At 37.6% G+C, this 25,189-nt stretch overlaps 1 protein-coding gene across 11 annotated transcripts in view; it reads right to left on the bottom strand.

Annotated features, from left to right (window-relative positions):
* CEP128 (centrosomal protein 128) overlaps positions 1-24,474 on the bottom strand; it is a 126,117-nt gene extending 101,643 nt beyond the window's left edge. For 2 of the 11 annotated variants that reach the window (XM_080593659.1, XM_080593658.1), the window contains exons 1-8: positions 18,523-18,737; positions 18,135-18,295; positions 16,209-16,295; positions 15,667-15,793; positions 14,628-14,749; positions 12,546-12,637; positions 11,761-11,833; positions 2,464-2,580 (exon numbers count right to left, since the gene is read on the bottom strand). In XM_080593659.1, coding sequence (XP_080449785.1) covers positions 2,464-2,580; positions 11,761-11,833; positions 12,546-12,637; positions 14,628-14,749; positions 15,667-15,793; positions 16,209-16,295; positions 18,135-18,295; positions 18,523-18,553 — 810 coding nt within the window. In that variant the 5' untranslated portion in view covers positions 18,554-18,737. The other 9 variants (XM_080593662.1, XM_080593663.1, XM_080593665.1 and 6 more) reach the window with 9 other exon arrangements.
* Positions 24,475-25,189: the final 715 nt, after the last annotated feature.

Genomic DNA, 25,189 nt, shown 5'->3' on the forward strand with positions numbered 1-25,189 from the left:
ATTTAGGAAGATAACTCTCTTAAGGTGGTAAAATACTGACAAGTAGTGGTCAGTTATGGACACTGCACTTTCCCTAAAGATAAGGACTTTTAACTTTTAAGCCTCACCAGATTTCTTAATTAAAAGAACTGCTGATCAAATCCAAAAGTTAAATTTGATTTTGTTGGGTTTGAAGTGTAGTAACAGGAAAGCTAATGAAAAAAATGTTTCATTAAATAGCCACAAATGCTTTAAATAGCATTTCTTTGTAAATTATCCAGGCCATATTGAATGACAGGATTTCAGAACTCAGTCCAAACACTATCCTCCTTCCAGTAATGTTACTTGGGAAGAATCTTGGAGAAATAAAAAAGGACAAAAAGACTTTAATAGAGCATTAAATCCATGCAATGGTCACCACAAGACTGAGGCCACTGACAGAGTTGAGTCCATCTAACTTGTAATTCAAAGTACAAAGGACAAGAAACAGAATAACGAAGTAAAAACCTCTTTTTTACAATGATGTAGAGACATGCTTCACACAAATAACTTCAGAAAAATATTTAGCTATTTGCTTTATTCTCTCTAGGGCATATGCAAAAGTACACACAGCAATGTGAGTTCAATCCTATTAAACTGTTTCTAACAATTTAGTGATTAACAACATTCAGTTCTCAAGCAATTGCTCACACATATTTACATGGGTGAATACAAGCACCATTTGGAGTGGAGACCAAAAACATTCCAAGACCACCACTATCCAGGTTAGTGTTATTATTGAAGATGAACTCCATTAAAAATGTTAGGACAATGAAACCTAAATTGTTACCACCATCTCCAAGCCTTCTTGCAGTGGACCAGCACAGATATTTACTATTGAGTTTACTGGCTTGGGTTCCATGTTTTATCCTTAAATGCATTCATGTTTCATTAGTGAAGAACATTCTTCACTTATTGGAAAGCACCTTGGCTGCTTGGTTCTAATACTGCTGATAATTCAGGCCAAATGGAAGGCAGAAGAGGAACAGCTGATCAAAAGGTCAAGCTGCAGAAAAAGCTAGGGAGCTAGCCTCTCCCTGTGTGGATTGTGTTCATTAAGAATATTTTCACCTACAATGTCCCCTATGAATCTGAGCAAGTACAGAGTCATATCAATGTAAAAAAAAAAAAAGATCCAAATTATTAAGTAGCTGGTCCTCGATACCATTCTGTACATCCCGTGAGACGTCAAAGGAGTGCACAAATGAGACGTGCAAACTTGAGAAGAGCATCTGCAATAGCTGAGTTTCAAAGAAGTATCAAATGACAAATGTCACAATAAGAGAAAATCAGCAACATATATTGCGTGAAGTTGCTGTTCTTAATGTGCAATGAAGTCTAATGAATGCACAGTGTAAAACAGTCAAGAAATAAGTAAACTTCTACACTGGATTCTCTGAGAACCTCTGGTCTTGAGACTTGTCTCACCTATCAAGCAATCTTTGTGGCAAATGCTACTGTTAAGTGATGGGTAATAATAAGAAAAAGGTAAAATGACAACATGTATTACAAACAAAAATCTAACATTTATCAGGAATTTTTTTGTTGTTTTTGTTGCTGAATACTTACCTTGTAGGCTTTGCAAAGACTGCCTATTTAAATATAGGATATAAAAAATTTTGAGAAATAGTGTAAACTGAAGAGATCTCTAATGGTAAATTTAATATTTCTATAATACAGAAAAATAGAAAAATATCTTAGCACAATACATCAAACAATTACACTGACGAAAGCAACGAACAAATTAGCAAAAAGTCAGCTAGTATTCAGCTTAAAAATACATTGTTGACAACCTTATAAAGCTATTCATAAATTTTAAATGCTTCATAGTCACAAGTTATATTATTCATTCTATTTGGTTTGCCATACTGAATCTATTCATCTGTATCACCACATACAAAGAAAAAAAATTAAATAGTCAAAAGATACAGCTCAAGAACTCAAATTCTTACACTGTTTTGTTGCTGCCATTTTTTCCTCTGCTTGTTTTAAATTCAAGATTAGATCAGTTCTAAACCTTTTGTCTCCTTAGAAACTGTCATATTCCTATTTCCTGTACAATTCAATAACAAAGTAAATTTCTTCACAAAACTCACACAAAGAAGTCTCGGGATGGTGGTACACAGAGGCAACATATACAGAATTCCTATTATTTTGTTCTCAAAAAGTGTTTTCCAAAAGGTAAGGCCTTACTTGGTCTAATTTGCTTTTCTTTCACATGTTTGTGCCAGTTACCAAAAAGGTCTAAAACAGTATCACGATTCAGAGCAGCACCACAAATAACAGAGACTACTTGTCACCAAATCGAGAGGAAGTGTGTTGGATACAGTTAAAAGAACCTGCCAAAAATATGAGCACTTTTGCCAGTTTGAAAGGTACAAGGTCACAAATACAGAAAGATCTTAATTTAAATTATACATATACAGGAAGTTTTCATTTGCATACCTCTTGTAATTGAACAGACATCTGTCCCAGTTGGTCCTGGCGCCTTTCTACAAGCTGTCTTTCAGCATGCATTTCTTGTTCTATCTCCTGAAGTCTTCTCTCTACCCGTGCTGACACCTTCAAAAGGAAAAACAACCTGCAGGAAGTTAGGGCGCATTTTTACCACATACTGAGATACCAATGGAGAAAATAGTAAAGAGTATGGGACAGAAAGAAAGAAAAACAAAACAACTTGTATTTTGTGAAGTAAGATTTAGAATGGTATAGAAAATAACCAGAGATATAGCACTGAGTACTCAAGCAAGGAAATGACCTGCTATTTTGTTAGCAATATCCTCCTTTACATTTATGATATTTTTCTTTACAGTGGTGGTTCTGATCAAGTGTTAAATATATCAAGTTTGGTGCAGGCTAAGCTGAGGCTGCAATACAAACATCTTGGCTTCTCTGCCACAGGTCTGGTTAATCTTTGGAGAGTCACTCCTGTCTGTAAAACAGACCACCATTTGCCTCCTTCTTACTCAGAAATCCATGACTGACAAGCAGTGAGATGAGCTAAGTATGAGAATGACTGTAATAGCACAAAATACTTACATCAATAAGACTTTTCCCCAATATTTTTTCAATTCACATTCAACCTAATGTAAGTAACACCAGTCAATTGCTAAAGCAATCTGGATTACAGACACAATGATTCAACTTTGAACTACAACCAGAAATACTCTATTTTTGCATTTCAAGCTGCTAGCAGAGAGCACCCTCTTGTGGGCAGCAAATTAAATTTATATCATTGAAGTTAAAAGACTTCAAGGAAAAGTTAAAGACTAACAAGGAAAATACTAATATATTGATTTCCTCCCTACTTCAAAACTAACAGCTTTAAAGAGTCACTAGAAAGCAGTATAACTAATTACCAAATGGTATCTAGGTAAAACAAAAAAAGACTTAAAAGACTTGTTCAACTACAAGTTTCTGATGTATGTGGAGGAAAGCAAGTTCTCATATGTACTTTCATCAATAAGCATGCTTTTACTAGCATTTCTACATGTGTATGGATATAGAATTTTAACAGGTACAACACAGTTGTGTAGAAACAGATACATAGTTATGGACACATTCATACTTCATGAGTACCATAAAACATTAGGTTTAAAAGAATGAAACAGTCATTTTGTCTTTATAACAAAATGTGGTGCTTTGAAAAGGTTTCTTGTTTGCACAGCCAGATGAGTAGTTGGATCACAACTTGGAATTTTCTATTTTCTCTTAAAACCATCATGAGAAGTTCAAAAAAATGTACTTCATCAAATCATGTTCTTTCATGTAAGTTATGAACAATCTGCAGCCATAATTAAAATAATTACTGCAAACTAATGCATAAAAAATAATGATCATGTCACAACTCATGTATTTCTATTGTGAAATCTACTACTTACTGTTACTTCTAATAATTCACAAAATAAGCTAATGACAATATCTAACAGTAACAAAAAATAACACTATCATTAAACTTGTTACATCTCTGCCAAAAATTAGGGGATGACTGCCATAATTTTCTTCATTTGTGTACTTTAAATACACCAGAAATGAAGTTGTGGTTTATGTTTTTAAAAAATCCTAGTTACACGTTTCTGAAGGCAGCAGCTTTCTCAGCTCTCTTAGACATCTGCTTCAAGTAAAGTTTGCAAGGGAACACTAACGGTATTAAGAAATAAAACGTATGATTTAGGCTTGACAAAGATTGAAAAGCAACATTACACTACCCTCAAAGACATTCAACAGGAGAATTCAGTAACTCCCCCACCTGCCTAGTTCACTGTGTGCACAGCAGCTCACATGACATGAAGAAGCACAAGGCAAAGCTTTGGATTCCTGCAAACTTAGATTTCATTGCCACTAAAGCAGAATGAAAAAGAAAACTTTTTGCTAACTACACGATATCAAGTGATTGCATTGCCTCTTGCTTCTTTCAAGTCCCTCCAGAAGACAATTGCCTTCTCATCTCTAACAAGGTAAAGAAAGAGATATATGTGTTGTTTTTGTCAGGTGCATGGAAATTTCAGAGTTACAGATACAATCCTCTTAAGAAAAAAAAACACAGGAGTGCCACACATTTTGATGCTACTTATAACTCACTAAAAAAAAAGTCCATCAAGAAACTATAGTATATGTAGTATGTTGTTAGTTCACATTCTCTGCACAAACACATGGAAAAAGGTGGCTGGAATGGAGTTCAAAGGTTAGCAAACTTGCTGCCTGACTAATTGCATGACTTTTTTTTTTTTCCTTTAAACTGCTCAAAAACATTCATAGAAAACTTCTATAGCCTCCTGGGACAGTTTATTGCATAGTCTCTAAAATAATGTTTTTCCTACAGTACAACCTTAATCTTTCTTGTTGAATTTTGCACCTATTATCCTTGTTCTACCCTCTAATCCACATCCAAGGGGGGGATATTGGATTTCAGTTTTCATTTTATTTTTTTTTTTTTACTCATCTGAAGTCCACCTGCAAACGTAATAAGCATCTCTCTATTACATCACCTAAACCACTAAAAAAAACTTGAGAGAATCAGATCAAGTGTGTGCCACTTGAGTGTGCACCATGAGTGCCAACACACTTCAGTAACTCATCTAATTTTAACAGTGAACAGTTTACAAGATACACAGATATCTGAACAGTCGCGTTCAGATTTTCAGAACAGTTTTGCCATATTTTACTACAAAGCTTATTCTATTGTTAAGATTATTGAAAGACTATTCAAAAATGAAATTACATCAAGACAGAGTATTGCTTCTGCCTTTTAAGTTCATTCCATGATAGGAGAGCATAGTTTTGCTTGACAAATCAGTGTCAACTGCTGCTGAAGTTTCTTGTTTGCTCTTAGATATATTCCAATCAAGTTCTGGACAAATAATCAGTATTTTCTCCTTTTTTCCCCCTTCATATTTTCCCATTTTCAGTATTCCAAGAACAGTTTTTCTAACCTTACACTTGCAGTTGTCTATGAATACTCCAAAATAGCCATTAGTGGTTTCAAGATCACTTCAAACAGTTATTTAAGTATCTCAGTTAATCTGCACTAGGTGAGGTCAAAATATTTTAATTTTTACTTTCCACATTTTTTCTTTTTTTTTGTCTGAAGTAAATTCAGAAATTCTCATTTAGCCAAATATGCATATTGCTGTACTCTACATTTCATTGTCATCTTTTTCTAAGAGGATTTGCATACAGTATTCTTGGATATTTGTCCAATTCTCATTTCCTCCAAAGACTGAAGTTTTTTCTGCATGTAATGTCATTTCATAAATACAAAGTTCGCAATCACAAACTATTCCAACTACATATGAAATAACAAAAGACATGGCAAACAAAAAGCAAACCTTAGACTATACGCAAATTAATTACGTAATAACGTTTCCATCAAATTTATGTTTATTTTTGTTTTTGTAAGATAGAGCTTAGCATACAGAATGGTTGACATAGTTAAAGGGGGTTATTTTAGGTTAAAGGAATAGGTAGCACATTGGTTAACATTCTTCAGAGGGGAAAGTGCTTTCTGGGAGACAGAATGCTTATTATAAAACATTTTCATCAGCTCTGAAAAAAAGGAGGATTAAACAAAGGCAGCCTCATAGCTTGCTTTATTAAGAACAATATTTAGGAGACCAATGTCTTTCATTTCAAAACTCTTTTGAAATTGGCTAAGATTCAAATGCTCAGCAGTGCAGAGCTGTCAAATGTATTTAGACACTATGAGGGTTTTCAAAAAAAACAAGATCTTCAACACAGGTGATTTCATAAATACACCATGCAGGGAAAAATAGGGAGAATTCCACCCTTATTTGCTTTGGCTGTCAGCAAAGTGCATGCATTTAGTCTGAAACGAAGCATTTGGCTATTTAGTATTTAAAAAAATACATGTAAAAAATACATATGTTGGAAGTATAAGGAATTAAAGGTAGTGGGGAAGTCAGCATTATGGAAAGAAAGCAACATGGCATTTTGGAGGACTAGCATGGTGAGGAAGCATAATATGGGAAAAACATAGGAGTTCTTGTATAAGGATTTACATAGCTAGGATACAACAGAAGTTTTTGTAGGGTGGCACAAGTAGTCAGGGAGGAGACTAGGCAAAGAAGGAAGAGAGCACACAAGTCCACAGCAAATCAGGTTTATTATGTCGTATCTTGCAATAGTGCAAAAGAACCAAGTACTATCATTAGCAACTTCCTCTGCATTCTCTGTGACAGCTGCTATGTCACATTCATGTCCTAGCCATGCTTAGTAATAAGACTTTCTGGAATGCAGTAAACTTACCTTTTGTTTTGGAAAATTTAGTATCACCACAATACCACAAACTGGGTCACTTATCACCATATTTTCTAAACTAATTATCATTTATGTTATGGAACAGCTGAACTCCAAGCACAGGTCCCTCCAGATCCAACACCAATCTTTTCACGTGTTTCTATGCTGGAGCTTTCCAGAAGCCTCTCCCGTAAAAATGGATCCTAAACAAGGAACAGATTCTGTCTCCTATCCTCTCCACAGGTGTTCTCTTCTCTGAGCATTGTTTCTCATTTAATATTTTCTCCTAGTGACACTATGGCATTAAACAGGGTTTATCAGTGTGCGTACCTTTGGAACCTCTTCGTCAAACTGTTTTTAACCTACCTTACTCCGTTTTTATATTTAGCTGATGAAGTTTATCTAACCTTTCTACTTCTATCATTTGGCTATAACTTCTAGAAGGACTTTTTACCTTGTGTAGTTCCATCAGATATCTTTTGATTTCCTTCAGACCTTCTAACGCATTAAAATCATTATTGTAGTGTATTCCAATTTCTTCTACATTGTCTTGAACTATTTTACCTTCCTCATTGCCTGACATTTTTCAAATAAGCTTCTTCATTTTTGTGCAACTCCCTTTTAGAAATCAGATGTTATTGTAAAAAGCTTATTTTTTTTTTGCTCTGGTAGGGGTGCCAAACTTACGTTTGTTGTTTTGGTGATTGTTACAAAGCGAGTCTTTCATAGATTAAAAGCCACATGCAGGACTTGGTTTATAACAAATAACTGCTTTTTCTTCTAGAATAGTTTGTGTTTATTTGCTCTACAAAGTAGTTAATATACTACCTAAAAATGTAGTTCCCCCCCAACATGACAGTTACCCATCTACAGTGGTTTAGACATTATCTTCCATGAGAACTATGTTTCCTGATTTTGTAGCCTCTCTGATCTTCCTTGGATTGTCACAGAACCTGTGACATGCAACAAGAGCGATAACAACAAAAGGAAGATTAGAAGCAAAGGCCAGCAAGCAGTAAGTTGTATATGAAGAAGAGACTAAAATTCACTTCTCTTCCTCTATCCTAAATGACCCTCATTCAGGACAACATTCCTACCTGAACAGTACACATCTTGTCCCCAGATCAAAAGCCGTAGTGCAGACAAATGATTCACTGAAGAACAGTAACAAGGAACATGGAGGTTCTACATAATGACATGAAATGCTAAAACTAAATTATTGCATTCAGTGCATATTAGAACATGATTGAAGGATGTACTTTCAGCAACACAGCCTACCTGAGCAATAATCATGACACTAAGAGCTCTATCTCTGTGTTAGGCTTTCAAGTAGCAGCAAAATCTATGAAAATGGATTGGGCTATCAAAAAGTTCTCTTATCACCAATTAAGCAAAAAGAAAAGAATGTCCTGTTTAAAACCAGGGTGACATTTAAGTCATGTAGCTAAATTTAATTCTGTGGAAGACGCTGGATGCCTAATGTACAAAAAGCAGTATCCTACTTCTTGAATTTCTCTCCTGTTTTTCAGCTTTCCACTGTTATTTCTGGTGCAGAAGTCCTGCTGACTGAAATCTATTTCAACAGATTTTTTTTTGCTTTTGTTATTATCTATTTTATCATCAATGCAGACTTGAAGCAGAAGTCATAAAAACACAAAAATGGCAAAGTACTTTCACAGATTTCATTCTGAATATTGAGTTAAACATTCCCCTCATGGCAAATGCTAATGCATGAAATGCGTTTTACAACAGTCACCTTTGGAAGGCCAAAAATCTCTACATCAGGTCTTCTGAAGGACAGTTACTTATATAAAGATAACCTTGTCTCTCTGGGATATCTTAACCACATGAACTCCATGTGAGATTCATTTTACTTGACATCTCTGTCTTTTTCCACAGACACAGCCTACACTAACCTTCCAATGGCACCATCTCGACTAAGCATCTACTTACTTTGAACAACTCTGTGCTTTGGAGCAGTTGCTTTGTATGCTATTTGGGATGAGCCTTTATATGAGGAGATGGCAACAAAATATCCAAGAGGGATACCTTATATAAACATAATGTAAATAAACATTTTTTCATCAAAAAGGCTCTCAAATGATAAACCTCTAATGAATAACAAATTCTAAGGAAGTAACTCAGACCGACTGTATCAAAGAGACCTTAGACCTTTATTATCACATTTATATAGTTTATATATAAGCAATTTTCATACAGTACTGACTATTCTGAACAGTATAGCTGTAAGAATTTGGTTACAAGTCCCTACAGAAATGAAGGCTTAAGGACACTAAGCTGAAACAAATGTTCCTGCCACAAACTCTGTCAAATTATTGAGATTTCAAATTGACAATTTACAGTCAAAAACCCTAAAATAGAATGCAAATAAAAGGATGGTAATGTTGAAGATGATAAACAGCCTCTCTGAAGTGAAGTAATAAAGACATGGAGGACATAAGTTCCTGCACAACTTTTCATAAGTTATAAGAATAAAAGTATTTCTTCCTACATAACTCAGTCAACCAGACTCATCAGTGTAACAATACATCATTAGGCTTTGAACAAGGGAAAGAGTATTCAGACCCAGTTTTGGAGAGCAGAGGTAAAGCAAGCAGCACTAGCCTACTACTGCTAGCCTTTTCAAATGAGGTGGAATTGCATAGCTAAGAGTGTCGACACGTCAGAATTCTTCAGCCTGAGAAGAGGAACCCTGTGAAGAACCTTTGAATAATCTCCTCCAATGAAAACTAGACATGGAAAAGCAGATTTAAAAAAGAAATAATGAATAAATAGAAATAATAAAAACACACCACATGTGGCAGCTCTCTCCACAATATGTAATCTATCTGGATAACTTTCTAAAGGAGGAGAGGTAACATGATAAAAATATGCAATTTATAGCAAAGACTGGACAAGTTCAAAAAAAAAACACAAAAAGCAAGCAAATCCACAGAGAGATTCCTAAGTACAAAAAGTGAAAAGGTACCACTTGCAGATCAAGAAATTCCCAACTCACAAGTAAAGTAGTATTGTACAGAACTATCATTAGATGCATTTGTATCCTAGTACTGTTCCCTAGACATTTACTTTGTTACTTTTTGATCTTCCATTATACAGGGCTAGGTCTCTCCTCTTTGCATAACTCTTCTGCAAACTGAACAACAGCAATTGCTTTAACCTTCCAGAGAGGTATCTAAATGAATGACCTGCCTTCTCCATCCTCCACCCTTCTGGTTTTCCCTCCATTTTGCCCGTGTTCTTCCTACAGTTAATAAACAGCAATGAGCAGAACATCCCTGTTGAAGTCTTATTAGTCCTACCCAGGAAAACCATGTGACGGCAGCCAACTGCAGAATTTTTGTCTTCATTAAAAGTGTTTCATTAAACATTTCAGCTTTCAAAGCTTTATGGGATGATAGTTTCTCTCACAAATGAAAGACTTATTTTTTTTAACGGTAAGGGGAATATCAAAGAATACTGAAGGCTTCCTTGTTACACTTTACTTATCTCATCTTTTGTTTCTCTCAGATAAAAATTGTAGCAACCAATTTCAAATCTTGAAATCCTGCTGTAGGAGGTCACAAAAACTAGTTATTTCTTTCATTTATGTAGAGACAGTGGTTGCCAGCATTCCAGAGGATTGAGGAGGAAGGTTTGTTTCTCTCATTCAACGGCACAGAACAGTTGTGGCGTAGCCAGCTGCAGCAGCTGTTTTCTTGTGAACTGTCCTATTTAAAACTTAGAGCTTGCTAATTTTCTGGTACATGAGAGAGAAAAAAAAAGTATACTGAGAAGCAGGACACAACACTCACAGAGAGTTGCAAGTATCAAAGAATTCCTTACCATATAAACAGTGCTAACATTCGAACAAGGACAGTCTGTTAAATTCTTCTACAAAGGCTGAACAGGAAAGTCTTCTTCCCCTGATGGATTCTATCATATTAAGTGTATAACTGGTCTTGATAGATCATAGCCTCTTGAATCCCTCTCTTATTTCATCTACAGTCAGGAACTTACACAAGCACAATTACTAGTTACAATTACTGTTGGTGCCAAGAAGCAGCCCTCGCCAACAATACTGATATCAGTGACAAACGCATCACTAAAGCTCTTGCCAGGTCATTTAGTACCAATTCATGCAATTTTAGGGAAGGATGATCCACCTAGGAGAAAATAACAACACTTGCTCTGAGATGTTAGCATGGCTACTGATATCACATTAGCATGTACATAAGGCATAGACTCAAGTCTTCAAGTCAAGAACTACCTACAGGATTTTCACCTCCTAACCAGTGAGGAGATTTTCAGCTTCTCTTGTGTCTATAGCAATACTGCTTTGACTTCCATCTCAAGAGCTGAACTCTTCCATATTTGAGTGATATAGACTGCAGTATCTCCTTCCAGCAGATACAAGAGGAAAAAAGTAAGAGACTATCTATCATGGCTGCGCTTCCTCCTTTGATACATTTGTCAGAGCCTCCAGCAAAGAGTATAGCCACAAGAGACATTTCCCTTTCAAAAGGCTTCACAGATAAGGACTGAAAAGGACAGGGAGAGGGGGAGGAAGAGGAATCAATATTATCACTCAGATTTCATGGTTGTCATGGAAGTTCTTCAACGTGGAAAAAACTAACATGTATATTTCAAAAGCTATCTATCACACTTTAAGTGTTAAAACCAATGTTCAAAGTTAAACAACAGTTTTCTCTAAAAACATGATTTGAAAGAAAAATTCAGTACATACACATTTGTAAAACGTTCACTTTCAGTTTAAGCAAGTATCTGAGATACAGACACTTGTTTTGCTAATTTCATTATGGAAGGGTAACATTATAATCACCAATCCTAGCCTAGATAGAATCCTGTTCAGATATATGCTAATACATGGTACTAATTACCAAAACATACATTATACTAGTAGCCCACATCCTGCTTAGACTATTAAATAAATAGACATCATCTTTTCACGTTATTCACACTCACCGTTTCTTGTCTTTGGGACTCAGTAAGCTTTTTAGACAGCTCTGCTAGAGTTTTTCTCATTTCTGCATCAGTCCTTCACAGAAAAATACAGGTAAGACTTATATTCTGCAGTGCAAAAACTAAATATCAACTATGATAATTTTAAGCAACAAGAATTTCATGGATTTTTAGGTTACTCCAAGTCATTCTACAGCTTCTAAAACCCTAGCATAATTAGAGACCAGCCTCAAGTGGAAAATTCATTATAGAAAGCATTTCCATTCCTCTAGTGAGGACAGAGCATCTAGGTAGAAAGGCTAGGTATCAGGTCAACAAGTACAAAATTATGAACATGTCAACACAGTCCTTTTGAATAGGACTAGTTCTTACTAGGAATTAAGAGTACTAATTCCTGTTATTGCGATTAGACAAAGCACCATATGTTGAGACAGCACGTACTAAAAAAAAAAAACACATTATGGCCTGCATAAGAGCTTATCCTCAAGAGACTCCAGTATCAAGAAAAATAAAGGAACAAAGTTTTAGCAAAAGAAATTCCCAAGTCCCTGTCTTTTTATCTGCATATAAAAAGAGGGAGATGGCCACATATACTATACAAATTGGAATGTGTGTGCATCATTTATACGTATAAACACTGGACGAGATGATGTGTAACAAACCTTTCATAGTACTGGTTTCATCTGTACGTTGTATAATACCACTCTCCAACATTATTTTTTTTAATACAAAAGAACAAAGGAATTTAAAAATTATTTATTCTCATGAAAGTTATATTCTGTTTATACCGGTTTCTTCTTGAAAGCTCCCGACTGATGTCATCTCCTAGACGAACTTGTTCACTACTGAGATCTCGAAGAGACTGGTGGAAAGAATGCAGCTGTAAATTAAAGTACAGAAATTATGCTAAAGTTTAAGGATGCTTTTATCTATGATATTCCAAAAATACATATATATACACACTTTTAAAAAGAAAATATTAAATGAAGTGCAGCAGATAAAAATAATCTGGAAAATAACAAAATTGCATGAATTGAAGATCAGCCTGAATGAAGCCTGCGTGCTTCTGTTTCTATCAACTCTCCAAAAAACTTGCTCATCTGGTTTAATTTCCAGTACATTATTTGCTAAACCAAGTTTCCTGACTATATTTTTTCTATCCTTCAGAGCTTGTTCATTTCAGATACCTGACATTGTACCATCTTTTTAACTTAATGCAAGATAAATTGAAATATCTGAACAGGTGGCATCAGGACAGACATTTCCTGTTAATAAATACTAGTATGAATGAGACAAAGTTCTGCTCAGCTACGTATACTACTATAGAAACATAGCATGTAAAACTGCAAGCGACCAAGTAGAACACTACAATGTTATCAGAAACTACCAAAGCACTGAGGAATTTTATTTTATTTTGCCCAAGATTTCTATATACTATCCTAGAAAGGTTTTTTCAGAGTTGGAAAAAAAACAACAAACCACTATTTTCCTCAATAGAACATCACATTTAGATTCCTGTTTCCCTTATTTAGCAGACCACGGTTTATAGACCACAGTTTAACATTATAGTCATATAAAGTATACAATAACATTATAGTCATTATAGTCAAGGCTTTTAAGGGAGATAATAGAAAGGTAATAGGTCATCCACCCTTCATGGGAGGAAAAAAAAGCAACAGTTCAACCACCAAAGTGCTGTAAACAGCCCAGAGGTTTGGGCCACCGTCTGGGAAAACTGTCACTTACAACATCTCCTTGTTCTATATGCAAGACTTTAAACTGAATCTTCCACAGCCCAGCTGATTGCCCTCAATATTCAGGCACATGCACCAGCCTCTCCCCTGTGACAGACCAGGAATTTCAGCCTGGCCCAGGAGACTTTCACAAACAGGATACATTTTCAGAATGTATCAGTTTGGGAAGGACAAAGATTCAAATGTGTCAAAAATCCATTTTTCTAGAAAATTACCTTCCCAGAAGCAGTCAGAACAGAAAAAAGGGACTGTGGTTATATAAATAAGAAAGAGACGCAGCTTTATTTGAGTAGTACTACTCTCTCTCTGCCCCAATTTCTGCCTATGGTCCTAACAAATGGCTATTTCTAGAGAGTTCAACATTCCTCAAAGCACTGTAGTTTTCTTACAAAATAGCTGATGATCCAGTAAAGCTGTATTCACTCAATGAAAAGCAAGGATAAGGAATAAACTAGCAGTCATCATCAAAAAAAAAAAGAAAAAGGCTATTTATTTACACAGTCACTTAATATAAACCATCAAAGTAGTTAATTCATATTTTCTGAAGAGTCTGCAAGTAGACATGAGTGGAGAGGTCTGAAAATCACCCATGCCATACACGTCCTCTCCTCCTCACAACAACTGCCTGAAGTACTGAGTTAAATTACCCTACTCACAGGTCAGACTTAGAATTAAAACAAAGAACTAGCTGTCTAAAGATCAGTTCAGGCCATGCTGAAGTGAATGGCAAAAGCAGTAAGACCCAGTGCTATTAACTAAAGAAGAACAATCCCCTTTATAGCCACACCAGATTTCAGCATATGCATAATGCTAATTAAATATTCAGAGATTATTTCTGCCTCATGTGTTGCTCAAAAAGTTACAGAAATCATTTTCATAACTTTTGGCATCACTACCATCCGCACCTTTTTATCTATACATTTGTATGAAACTTTGTGACACTGATAGATACGATAGATGACTGTCATGAAACACGGCACAGGACACTGAAAGGACACTTCACAGCTGAAACATTCTTAGTTTTATCATCAGAATAACTTCATTTGATTTAACATTAAAGAGCCTGGTAACCATGTATTGCCTGTGTGGGGAAATAGCTTCCATTAGTGCTCTTACCTGGTCCAAATTATCTGCCTCATTGACAAATCGAACACTTGCAGATCTAGACCTTCGGTGTCTACTATCCTGTGAGTCTCCGTAATCCCTGAGAGGAGAAGTAGGCAGGAAGTGGCGGTTCCCTTTATGAGAAAAGAGAAATAAATAAAAAAGGCAAAGCTTTGTACAGGAAACGTTTAATTTTGCTTTGAGAAAAACTTGTGTTTCACTTGCCAATATGAAATACATTATAGACAAAAGAATTACTGAAGTTATATAAAATGCACAGACACATAGCTGAAATATTTTTTGAATATTTGGATATACGGGATGGGCAAGAAAGAGAAAGAGCTTCCCTTTGTTCCTTCAAGTAGGTAGATTTTTTCTTCAAATTTTATTTGCCCAAGCAATGTTTTTTCCTCTATTTGGATCTACTACAGTTTCAAACTACATCACAGATCTTACATCAGAAAAAACAGAAAACTTTAAAAAGTTTTCTACTAAAATATATTAAATGCTATTTTTGGAAAGAATATTCCTCTCAAATACACCTTTCCCCCCCTCCAAAATAATGAAATTTGAGAGATGTAGAAGGAAAAAAACTACTTTTCTGTATATTATACATCTGTTTACTTTTTTCCTTTCCCACTAAGCCTTATAAAACCTTATACAATTTTACCTACATATCCATAACCTTATGCATTTAAAATTCATTTTTTCATTTTGCTGTGAAGCAAGCTTCAGAAGCTGCAAAACATTTTGGGTTCGACTTTCGTTTACCTACAAGTCATGAAGTGGGCAAGACAGTTTTCATGTATCAATGTTTCATTTGATCTCTTGAGATATCAGCAGGAAAAAACAACACATGCAATGGAAATCATTTACCAAATAAACAACTGCTTAGCTTAATGCAGGTGTCACAGATTTCTAAACTGAATTTCTTTTAAATAATCCATGATATCTCTTCATGCCAATACCTTTATATATTTTTTATTTCCTCATTCAATACAATATCAATATGACATAATTTAAGTACACTCAAGTACCTTAAGTATTTTACCTGACACTGCTTCTCCGTCCAGATCACTAGGGTACAAGCTTGAGAGAGAAGCACTTCTCATTCCAGAGTTCCGGTTTAATCTTTGACTCCTTAACTGACCTATAGACTGTTCCAGTGTTTCTTTTAACTGCAAAGAAATTACATTTTACTGAAATATGAACACAGCCACATATGAAAACACATATGTAAAATATTTTTCAGAAAAAATGGTCATTAAGATAATCAGAGCCCTTTTTTAGCCAAGTGTCATTATGGATTAATAACAGCTTTTCTTATTTATCTCATACTATACTACCATACTATAATATAAACTGGTTTATAAGCTCCAAATAGAAGCGTAATAAAGCTACAAAAATTGCTAGTTTCATTATATAACAAACTACTATAGTTTGGTTTAGACCGTTCAAATAAATATGAAAAGTTTCTGTTCATGTCTTCTTAACTCTTGATATATTTCGCATATCGCTACCAAGTTTTAGCTATGAATGCTATTAGGTTAAAAAAAAGATTTAAGAAGTTAAGATAAACTGAAAGTTGCTCACAGTTGCTATTGCTTCCGTTTGTTCCTTGTTGTATTCTCTGTATTGTCCTAGTAAATGGTCAACATGTCTCAGATTTCTGTTGGTATCCTTAAAAAAAGTTTGAGGAAGGAAAGTCAAAATAGAAACTTCCAACGGTTGTCTTTACTATTCTTCATTTATGAGTACATCAATAAAACAAGTATTATTTTTGAAGGGTCTCAGCATTCTAAAATTCCAAATCCTAGTCAAGTAGTCAGAACCTGAAGATGTACAGTGCAGCTAAAGGAACAAAACAGAACACTTCATATGTAAGCGAGGACTCAGGTTCAGACTAAACGCATGTACATTTTCAGCCACTCTCCGGAAAAATATTTTTATCGAGAGATCTTAAAGTAACTTAATTCTATTTTACGGGCAGGTAAACTGAGAAATAGCAAATTTTTCAAGATGAGCATATTTAAGCTAAGGTAAGGAACTTCACCAAGCAGGCAACAGAAAACAGAGCTACAGCAGATATTCCAAAGCCACCCATTAAAACATTCACCTCAAGAAAAAAAATTAAGAAATTATTAAGGGTGTTAGGTGACATCCCTCTGATGGCAGGAAATGGGCCTCTTAAATAGGATTTAAGAGGAAATAACTGACTATGTTAACACGCTCTCTGAAAGCCACTGCAAGATAATTCAGCCCTCAAGACTACATTTGTCTGTGCCATGTACAGCATTTGTCACAGCCTGTAACAAAGCACAAAAAGTATACAATAATGGAAAGGACTGCCTGGTTAAAGATAACCAAGTCAAAACATACTTATTGCATTCTTTACTGTGGGACACCTTGACCAAGTTCCATCATTTAGTTTATATAGCATAGTTTCTTAGCAGTTCAAGGCACCTTAAACCAGACTGTGACAGTCCTACCCTTCCCTTTAACATAATTTTGCCTCCTCCTCCTCTATACAAGCATGCCTGTGACCAGATGAAGAACAGAATCAGGTAGCAGATCTGCTAAAAAGCAGTACACAGAAAGCAATTAGCTTAAAATCAGATTCTTAGAAGAGCAGCTAGAAAGAGATTAGACAGGAACAGGACAACTCTGAAGACTGCCTTTTAAAAATATATTGTCAGCTTACATTCTTATTACCTCATCTCTTTCTAGCTTAACGATCATTTTCCAGACAAAAAGTTCTCAAATATAAATTAACCATTGAATATGGATTTTTCTCTTCTTGCACTGTATATATATATAGGCCATACAATAATTAAACACAAGTGATAACGCACAAGCCCTCTAAGTCCTCAGAACTGTCAGCTAGAACAGGTATTCTCACCATACAGGTTATTTTTTTTTTTATTAAAAAACAGGAATTAACAGGAATTTTTAAAAACAGATTAAGAAGCCTTATCTGCTGCCTCCACTGAGGAAGCAGGAAGCAGATGAACGCTTTCCTGCTCAGGGATGAATCCATTACAAGTTTACAAGTACTGCTTCTCACTATGCTGTTCCACATCTCGAAATTATTTCAGTTGTAAGCTCTATTATGAGGAATAGAGTACCTACATCTTTTCTTTAGTTAGAACTTAGAAATTTTATACAGTACAAGACAATGAAGAGGGGGCTGGAGTTTTCTAGTACAAAATTCAATGCCTCTTCTGACAATCTGAAAAGGTTAATTTTGCATTATTCATTTTGCTAGTTTTATAAACAGCATTGCCAAACACATCATTGTTTCTAACGATACTCTATTACACTTTCATACAGTTATTTCAGACCATAGTAAGCCATCTACTTTCAGCTCAGAGGCAATATGATCAGTTTCATAAAACCTTCTGGTTTGCACAGAAAGCAACATTTCCCATGGCTACAGTATTTTGCAAAACTTCAGAAGTGAAAACTAGACTCTATTTTACATATTCTAAATATACTTTAAAACTGTGTTTTGTAAGCAACCTGTAAAGTGCTTGCTAAAGTATGTATCTTCTCTGTAACTTCTTCAGCACCATAGTTCCGAGCTCTGTTGAGGGATGCCCTCAAAGGTGGCCGCCTTCCTATTCGACCCCTAAGAAAGTCATCTGAATCACTGGATGAGTGTGCCATTAGTATCTTGAAACCTAGATAGAAAGACCAGAAAAGGTAATAAATGTTAAATCCTGACTGTAACTGAACAGACTCAACTTGCATAACATTCCCAAAGCAAGACTACTCAGACTACTACATTAGAATCATATCACAGAACGGCTTGGGTTGGAAGACACCTTAAAGACGATCCAGTTCCACCCCCTCTGCCATAGGCAGGGATGCCACCCACTAGCTCAGGTTGCCCAGGACCTCATCCAACCTGGCCTTGAACACCTCCAGGGATCGAGCATCCACAACTTCTCTGGACAATGTGTTCCCACGCCTCACCACTCTCTGAGTGAAGAATTTCTTCCTAACATCTAATCTAAATCTCCCGTCTTCGACTTTAAAGCCATTCCCCTTGTCCTGTTATTATCTGCCTAAGCAAAAAGTCACTGTTCATCTTTTTTATAAGCCCCCTTTAAGTATTGAAAAGCTGCCATAAGGTCACCCCTGAGTCTTTTCCAGGCTGAACAGCCCCAGCTCTCTCAGCCTTTCTTCACAGGAGAGGTGTTTTCCATTCATTAACAGGATGTACTTTTGAAGCAGGATGTACTTCTGGAGCTGATCTACCAACTGTTCCTCAGTTATTATGCTTGTTCACACCATGAAGCAGTAGCCAAGACGCAAGAAGCAGAGCCCATTAGGACAGAATTAAACTAGTAGATGCACCCTCATCACAGCCAGGTGTTCAGTATCCAGGCTAAGACCATAGCCCAAAACAAATTCTCTCTGAAAAACATACAATGAAGACATCAGAAGAGCAGAACATTTGATGACGAAGCCCTCAAGAGGCCAGGCAGTTGGACTCGATCTTTGAAGATCCCTTCCAACTGAGCTATTATATATTTATTCTAGCAGAACCATTCCTCCTTCCCTCACACTAATTTCTAAGCTATATTCAGACTGGCTGGGCTCAACTAGAACAGTAACTCCTAATAACTAATTGTGTGAAGCAACTCTAAGAACCAATCTCTTTAAGGACTTGAGGAGAACTGGAAATACTATGGAAGGAGGCAATGCAGTGTCATTAAAAGAAGGGAAAGGAAAGAAAATCCACTTGAAGTTAGATGGAACTTTTTTCTTAAACTATTACGCACTGCAGCAGTTTGCCTAGAGGTCACAGGATCACCATCAATACGATTTGTGTTGACCACGTATGTTTGGAGAGAGCCTGAATCTACTTTGGGGAAAAGGAAATAGGCCAGCAAACTTTTGAATTCCTTTTGGTCCTGTAGCAGACCAAAAAAAAAAAAACACAGTAAAGGTATCATTCTTCTAACCATTAACGCAGAAGTTTCCCAGTGGAACCATGGACTAGATTCGATTCTTATGCTATATTTCATATACATGCTGCTCAATGTTTTTTCAGAGTCATATGTTGCATTTTTACGACGTAAATTCCTGTCTGCCAAGCTTGTATAAAAACCTTTTGAACATGAAAGAGTGAATCAACATAATCAGTTTGTGCTCAAGTACACCAATATTCCTTACAGCTGTTTTCTGAAGTGATGAATTTATCACATCTTCCCTGCCCTTATCTCACTAAAGCCCATTCTGCCTGCCCATATCAGCATTCACTGCTCCAGAACCTCTCACTCTAATCAGCTGAGATGAAGCCTAAATGTGGCTGAGGAAGCACAAACATTGCATACTGGCAAAACAGTAACATGGAGTATTCTGAAAGAGAAAAAGAAAAGAAACAAACCACTGGTAGCAAAAACAACATGTAATCATTTTCATTTTTACCATGTCTTGCTAATCACTATATCAAGCTTTATTTTCCTTGTCAGTCTTTACCGGAACTTCACGTGGATATCAGTGAGATCCCCATTCTAGGGCACAAACCACAAGTATCACTGATAAGCATGAAATGAGACTTCTCTCAAACAGATCTGGCATCACCTGTTCTAGAGGAATTTTTAAGTTCTCCTATAACTGCACTGTCAGTTCTCTGGGCTAAAACATCTCTTCCTGTTCTCAACCACCATGCACAAGAAGCAGCACAATCACTCAAAACCCAATAAACAATGGCTTCAACAAACAGCTTCCTCAAAGCTTAACAAAGGTTTTCAGTTTCAAAGCATTTTTGGAAGATATTTTTAAGACACCAAGCAAAGGAAAGATGTAATTAGAGGCCACATTAACAACGAAGCACGAAATCAGCCCCATCACGGATCAGGAATTCCAACCCCGAGACATCAATCCACAGGAATCCAGCCTTCACCTGTTCATGTACCTATGTACCAGCATATTTTGCCTAACCCATCACACTTAGAGTTGAAACACATTTAATTTTAATGATCACACCAATGGTTGATGGTCTGTGCCTGTCATATTTTTTCTCAAGTACACAGTCATAATAAATGTTGTTTTGGCAAATTAGATTCTTCAAAACTGCAATAACAGTTTCACGGGAAGCAAATTCTCTTTTCCTCCCAAACTGTGCAGAAAAGCATATGTTGGATCTACTCTATATGTAGAATATTGCACAGCAGTACCCCATGAGACCTAGAAAAGCAATCTCATACAGCTTGTCTGAGTTGAACAGTTCTAAGATTAGGCTTAACTCTTATTTCCACCATGTCACATTTATTTCTAGATCCACGAGCCCCAAAATAACATCATTTTCAACATTATCAGTTTTGCATTAGCAAAACAGTGTTTTTTAAGGATACCTGAGTAGAAAGAGAAATGTCAGAACACTGAAGTAGTCAGAAGTGTTTTAACTCATTTCAAGATGAAATGGTGTAAGCCAGCAGAATCCCAAAGGCTAGTTATTGCAAATCAGCTGATGGGAACTACATTCTTAAAAATTTCCCAAACTCAAAAGCAACTGAGTCTCTGAACACAATGCTACATGTACCTCTATGGAGATGAATATGGCAACTCATGTCAGAGGAGAGATAGGCACTGATAAAAAGACAATGAAAAACAATAGTTGACTGATATGCTCAAAACATAATTCTGAGAAGTATCTCAATCATAAGAGATGCACAGAAAAGCTATGACACTGTAGGAAAAAAAAAAAAAAGGAAAATGAAGATTTACAGCAGAAGAGATCAATGTTTGTTTTCAGCTGACCAAAAACAGCTCATTAAGGTACTGGTCAAAGTACCGAAGAAAGGCTAGTGAATGAAGGAAACAGAAGAAATGCTATACACAAGGACACTTGCAGAAAACTTTCCATTTACGGTTAAGCAGCATTCCTCTTTGTTCCTGCGGGCAACCTAAGAGGAACCGTAGGCAACTTTTAAGTTGGAGAAGTCTCACTTCACATAAAGCAACATCCTCATTTTAAAAGGAACTGCAGAAGTTTCATTCTAGATAAAGAATAAAACCATACAGAAGAAGAAGTCTGTACAAATATTCTGCATGGATTTTTGCTGTATTAACTTAAACCAAAAAGAAAGTATTATCACTCTTTCTAAACACCTAAACTGATTTCAGCACACAACCATACAGCCTACCTGACAGTGAGAATTATTGGTTGCTTTTTTGTCTTTTATTGTTATTTTTAGTCCACCTAGACATCTCTCGCACTAAGGAAAACATCAAATCCTGTTGGAACACCGGCGTTTCAGTTTCGTGGGGACTTTCCTGATAAGAGCAAGCACGAAGGCAGCTGACAGTCTCCACAGCAACCGCTCCAGCTCAAGCGAGCAAAAGATGAACTCGGTACACACAACCTCATTACTTCTCAAGGGGTTTTATTTGTTTATCTCCACATACGCTAATCCATCGCTAGGTAACTGTGGCTAAAGCCGCGTTTGGAGCCTTACAGCTAAGGCTGAGCTTGACATAAAAACCTTTATGGCCACAGCAGAAGGGGACAACAGGACAGTCCCTTCCCTTCAGCGCAAGACGGCCACATCCCCCCCGCCGTGCTTGCAGGGACCACCGCTGCATCCTACCCTCCAGGCACGGCCCCTGCCCGACCCACACCCGGGCACGGAGGGCGACCCCTCCACACCACTCGCCCAGGTAACGCGCCGTGCCAGCCTCCCCCCGCCGTGCGCCCACCTAACCCTAACCCTACAGCCCACCCCAGCCCCGAGGGACCCCCACAGGCTCCCTCCCTTTCCCTTTATCCCCCCCCTCCCGGCGCAGCCGCCCCCTCCCCAGGCACGCGGCCCCCGCCCCGCAGCACCCCCCTCCCCTCCCCTTACCTCGCCGCTATGGCAACTTGAACTAGCCGCCTTGCCACCGGCGGCCGCGGCCGTCTTCCGGGAGCCCGGGCTCTCCCGCAAGGCTCCATGGGACGTGTAGTCCTCCAGCCGCCTGTCGGCCATGGGGGAGGCATAGCGGAGGACTTCAGCTCCCAAGAGGCTTTGCGGCGCGGCCGGCCGAGCCGAGCGGCGGGCGGCGCAGGGGTGGTGACTGAAGGCCGGCCCCGCCCTGCCCGCCGGCCGTTGGCACTTCAGGGGTCGGGGAGGTTGGGCTGGGGCCCTTCGCGGGCCCGGAGTGGTGTTTATAAAAGCTTGTAAAAGCTTTTACAAAATGCACGTTAACGTTTACAAACATTGACATTTGCCAAACATGATAGTTAAATAAACAAGAAGAGCCGAAACAAAAACTGTTGCTCTGTCAAAGCGGGTGTACGTGCCACACGCCACGGGCGTGAGGAGACTGACGCCTGGCTGATCCACCTCAAACAGCACACGTTTGTGACGATGATACCTCTGTCCCTCTCCCACAGCTTTTCCTGACTTGTTTCTTTAAGCCAGACATCTCCCTGGTCATAAATGTTGTATCTACTACCCGTGTGTGCAGTAAAAAGGAGCAAAATGCTATAAATTACTGTGCTAAAAATCTTTAAAGAGAGAAAAAGTGCTTTGAATGATCACAGGAAACATTGACTGTGGCTCTGAAACTTGGATGGAGCTTGCAACAGTCCTCAAGTCTTGAAATTTGTCTGCAAGTCACCTGTAAGCAAGCACTCAAGCCCAAGGTACATGCAATCTGATTTTAAACCAACGTGTGTCCATGCTGCCTTTGGAATCCACTCCAGTGAGCTACCCCAGGCCTCTAAGCATAGTCATAAAGTGTGGCTGATATCCATACCGGCTAGCTTCATTCCTGACCTGCAGGACTGTTTGTTGACTCCCCCACAAGCCTCTAATGCAGCAGGCAGGACTGCATGCTATACAATTACAGCACACTTGAGGAGTGAGACAGGCCCCACACGCTGGCAGCATCCACCAACAGCCCTGACAATTGCTGCTGGCCCCTGCTGCTGTAACTTTGATACCTGAGATGAAGGCAGGTGAGTTACTCTGGAATATAAAACAGAAATGGGATGGTATAACTCATTTCACTGTGAGCTGAAGCATTAGTGAATAATTAGTGAAGAAATGTCATCCCTGGCTTTCAGCACGTGACCATTGCCAAGGCCTTTGCTCAGCAACCTGCAGCGTGGTCAAGTTGTGCTGGCAGACCTAAATACAGGGCAAGAGTCAGAGCTTCTGCTTCTCATCTCATCTCATCTCATCTCATCTCATCTCGTCTCGTCTCGTCTCGTCTCATCTCATCTCATCTCATCTCATCTCATCTCAACTCATCTCATCTCAACTCATCTCATCTCACCTCATCTCATCTCATAGGCTGCATATGGAGGTCTCTGGGGAACATGCCCTAAAACTTCCCAAGCTCTCTGAAAGCTTTCCTCTCCTCCCACCTTTGTACCTGGCAGTGGGCTTGCTCCTCCATAGTCTCCCAGAAGTCATCCATATGCATATTTATTTTCCTGACTCAGTAGTCTCTCAGGCAATCACAGAGTGGTTGAAGCGGTAAGGAGTGTGCCCTGGATGTGGCTGGAGCCAGGAACTAATTTTAAGATATCTATAGAGGAGAAAAATAAAATGATGAATTATTTGTTTACTTTTGTAATAAAGATATTAAATCTAAGTGCATAGGATTGCCACAGAATTTCTCTTCAATTTAGGGTATGTGTGAGAAATCAATGATTTAACTACATTATTAAGCTACTGTACCAGGCATGTTTCTAAAGAAGTTTAACTTTTCAAGTGCAGAACACTTTCATGTTATATGAAATCAAAAATATAAATCCCAGCACTCTGTTATCTAAAGCACTGAGTTGCAAGAGTCACTTGACAATGTTTGCTTTTAGAGAGGCCAGCATTTTCTTTTTCTCCTTAAGGCTAGTGCTGCTTGTTTAATGTTGTTGTACCCCTTGACTCAGAAACTTAAGAATGAGCATCCATTTTTAATAAAAGGGAAGATTATTACAAACCAAGACTAGCCATTGGGAATCCAAGGCCTCAGAAACCAGGGGGAAAATCTGGAGCAAGAAAACCAGGAGGAAGTCTGGAGAAAGGAAGACTTATCTTTGGTGGAAAAAGATCAGATAAAGCATACTTGACAGATGTAAGTCCTTGGCCCAAATGGGATGTGCTGGGGGACCTACTGACAGGCTGAGACAACTAGGAGTATTCAGCTCCAGAGGTAACTCCAGAACAGAAGTCTCAAGGGGAATCTTATCAATCTGTATCACTATCTGAAGGGAGGGTAAAGGAGTATTTAGTCTTCAGTCAACTGAGTAGGTTTTTTTTTACAGCTTTTTCATGGCTTTTTTGTGTGTGTGCGTGTGTGTGAAATAAAGCAAAAGGAGAAGCACAAGAGTTCCTTAAGTCCCATAATGATAAAATTCTATTACTGTGTGTTCTTGAAGTTGGAGATAAATTGGTTATACGATGAGAATCTTCAAGAACCCAGAAAACACTCCTTCATGTAGCTAGTCAAACAGTTGGACTGATGACTAATGCTACATCAAAGCAGCATCTCTAATGTATTTTTTTGACAGAAATTATTCCAAATATTGAAATAGAAAAAGGTAGTAACTAGCATACCTTAGAAATGTCTAGAAT

Source organism: Anser brachyrhynchus, assembly GCF_964034855.1.
Source record: "Anser brachyrhynchus genome assembly, chromosome: 5".
Lineage (NCBI taxonomy): Eukaryota > Metazoa > Chordata > Aves > Anseriformes > Anatidae > Anser > Anser brachyrhynchus.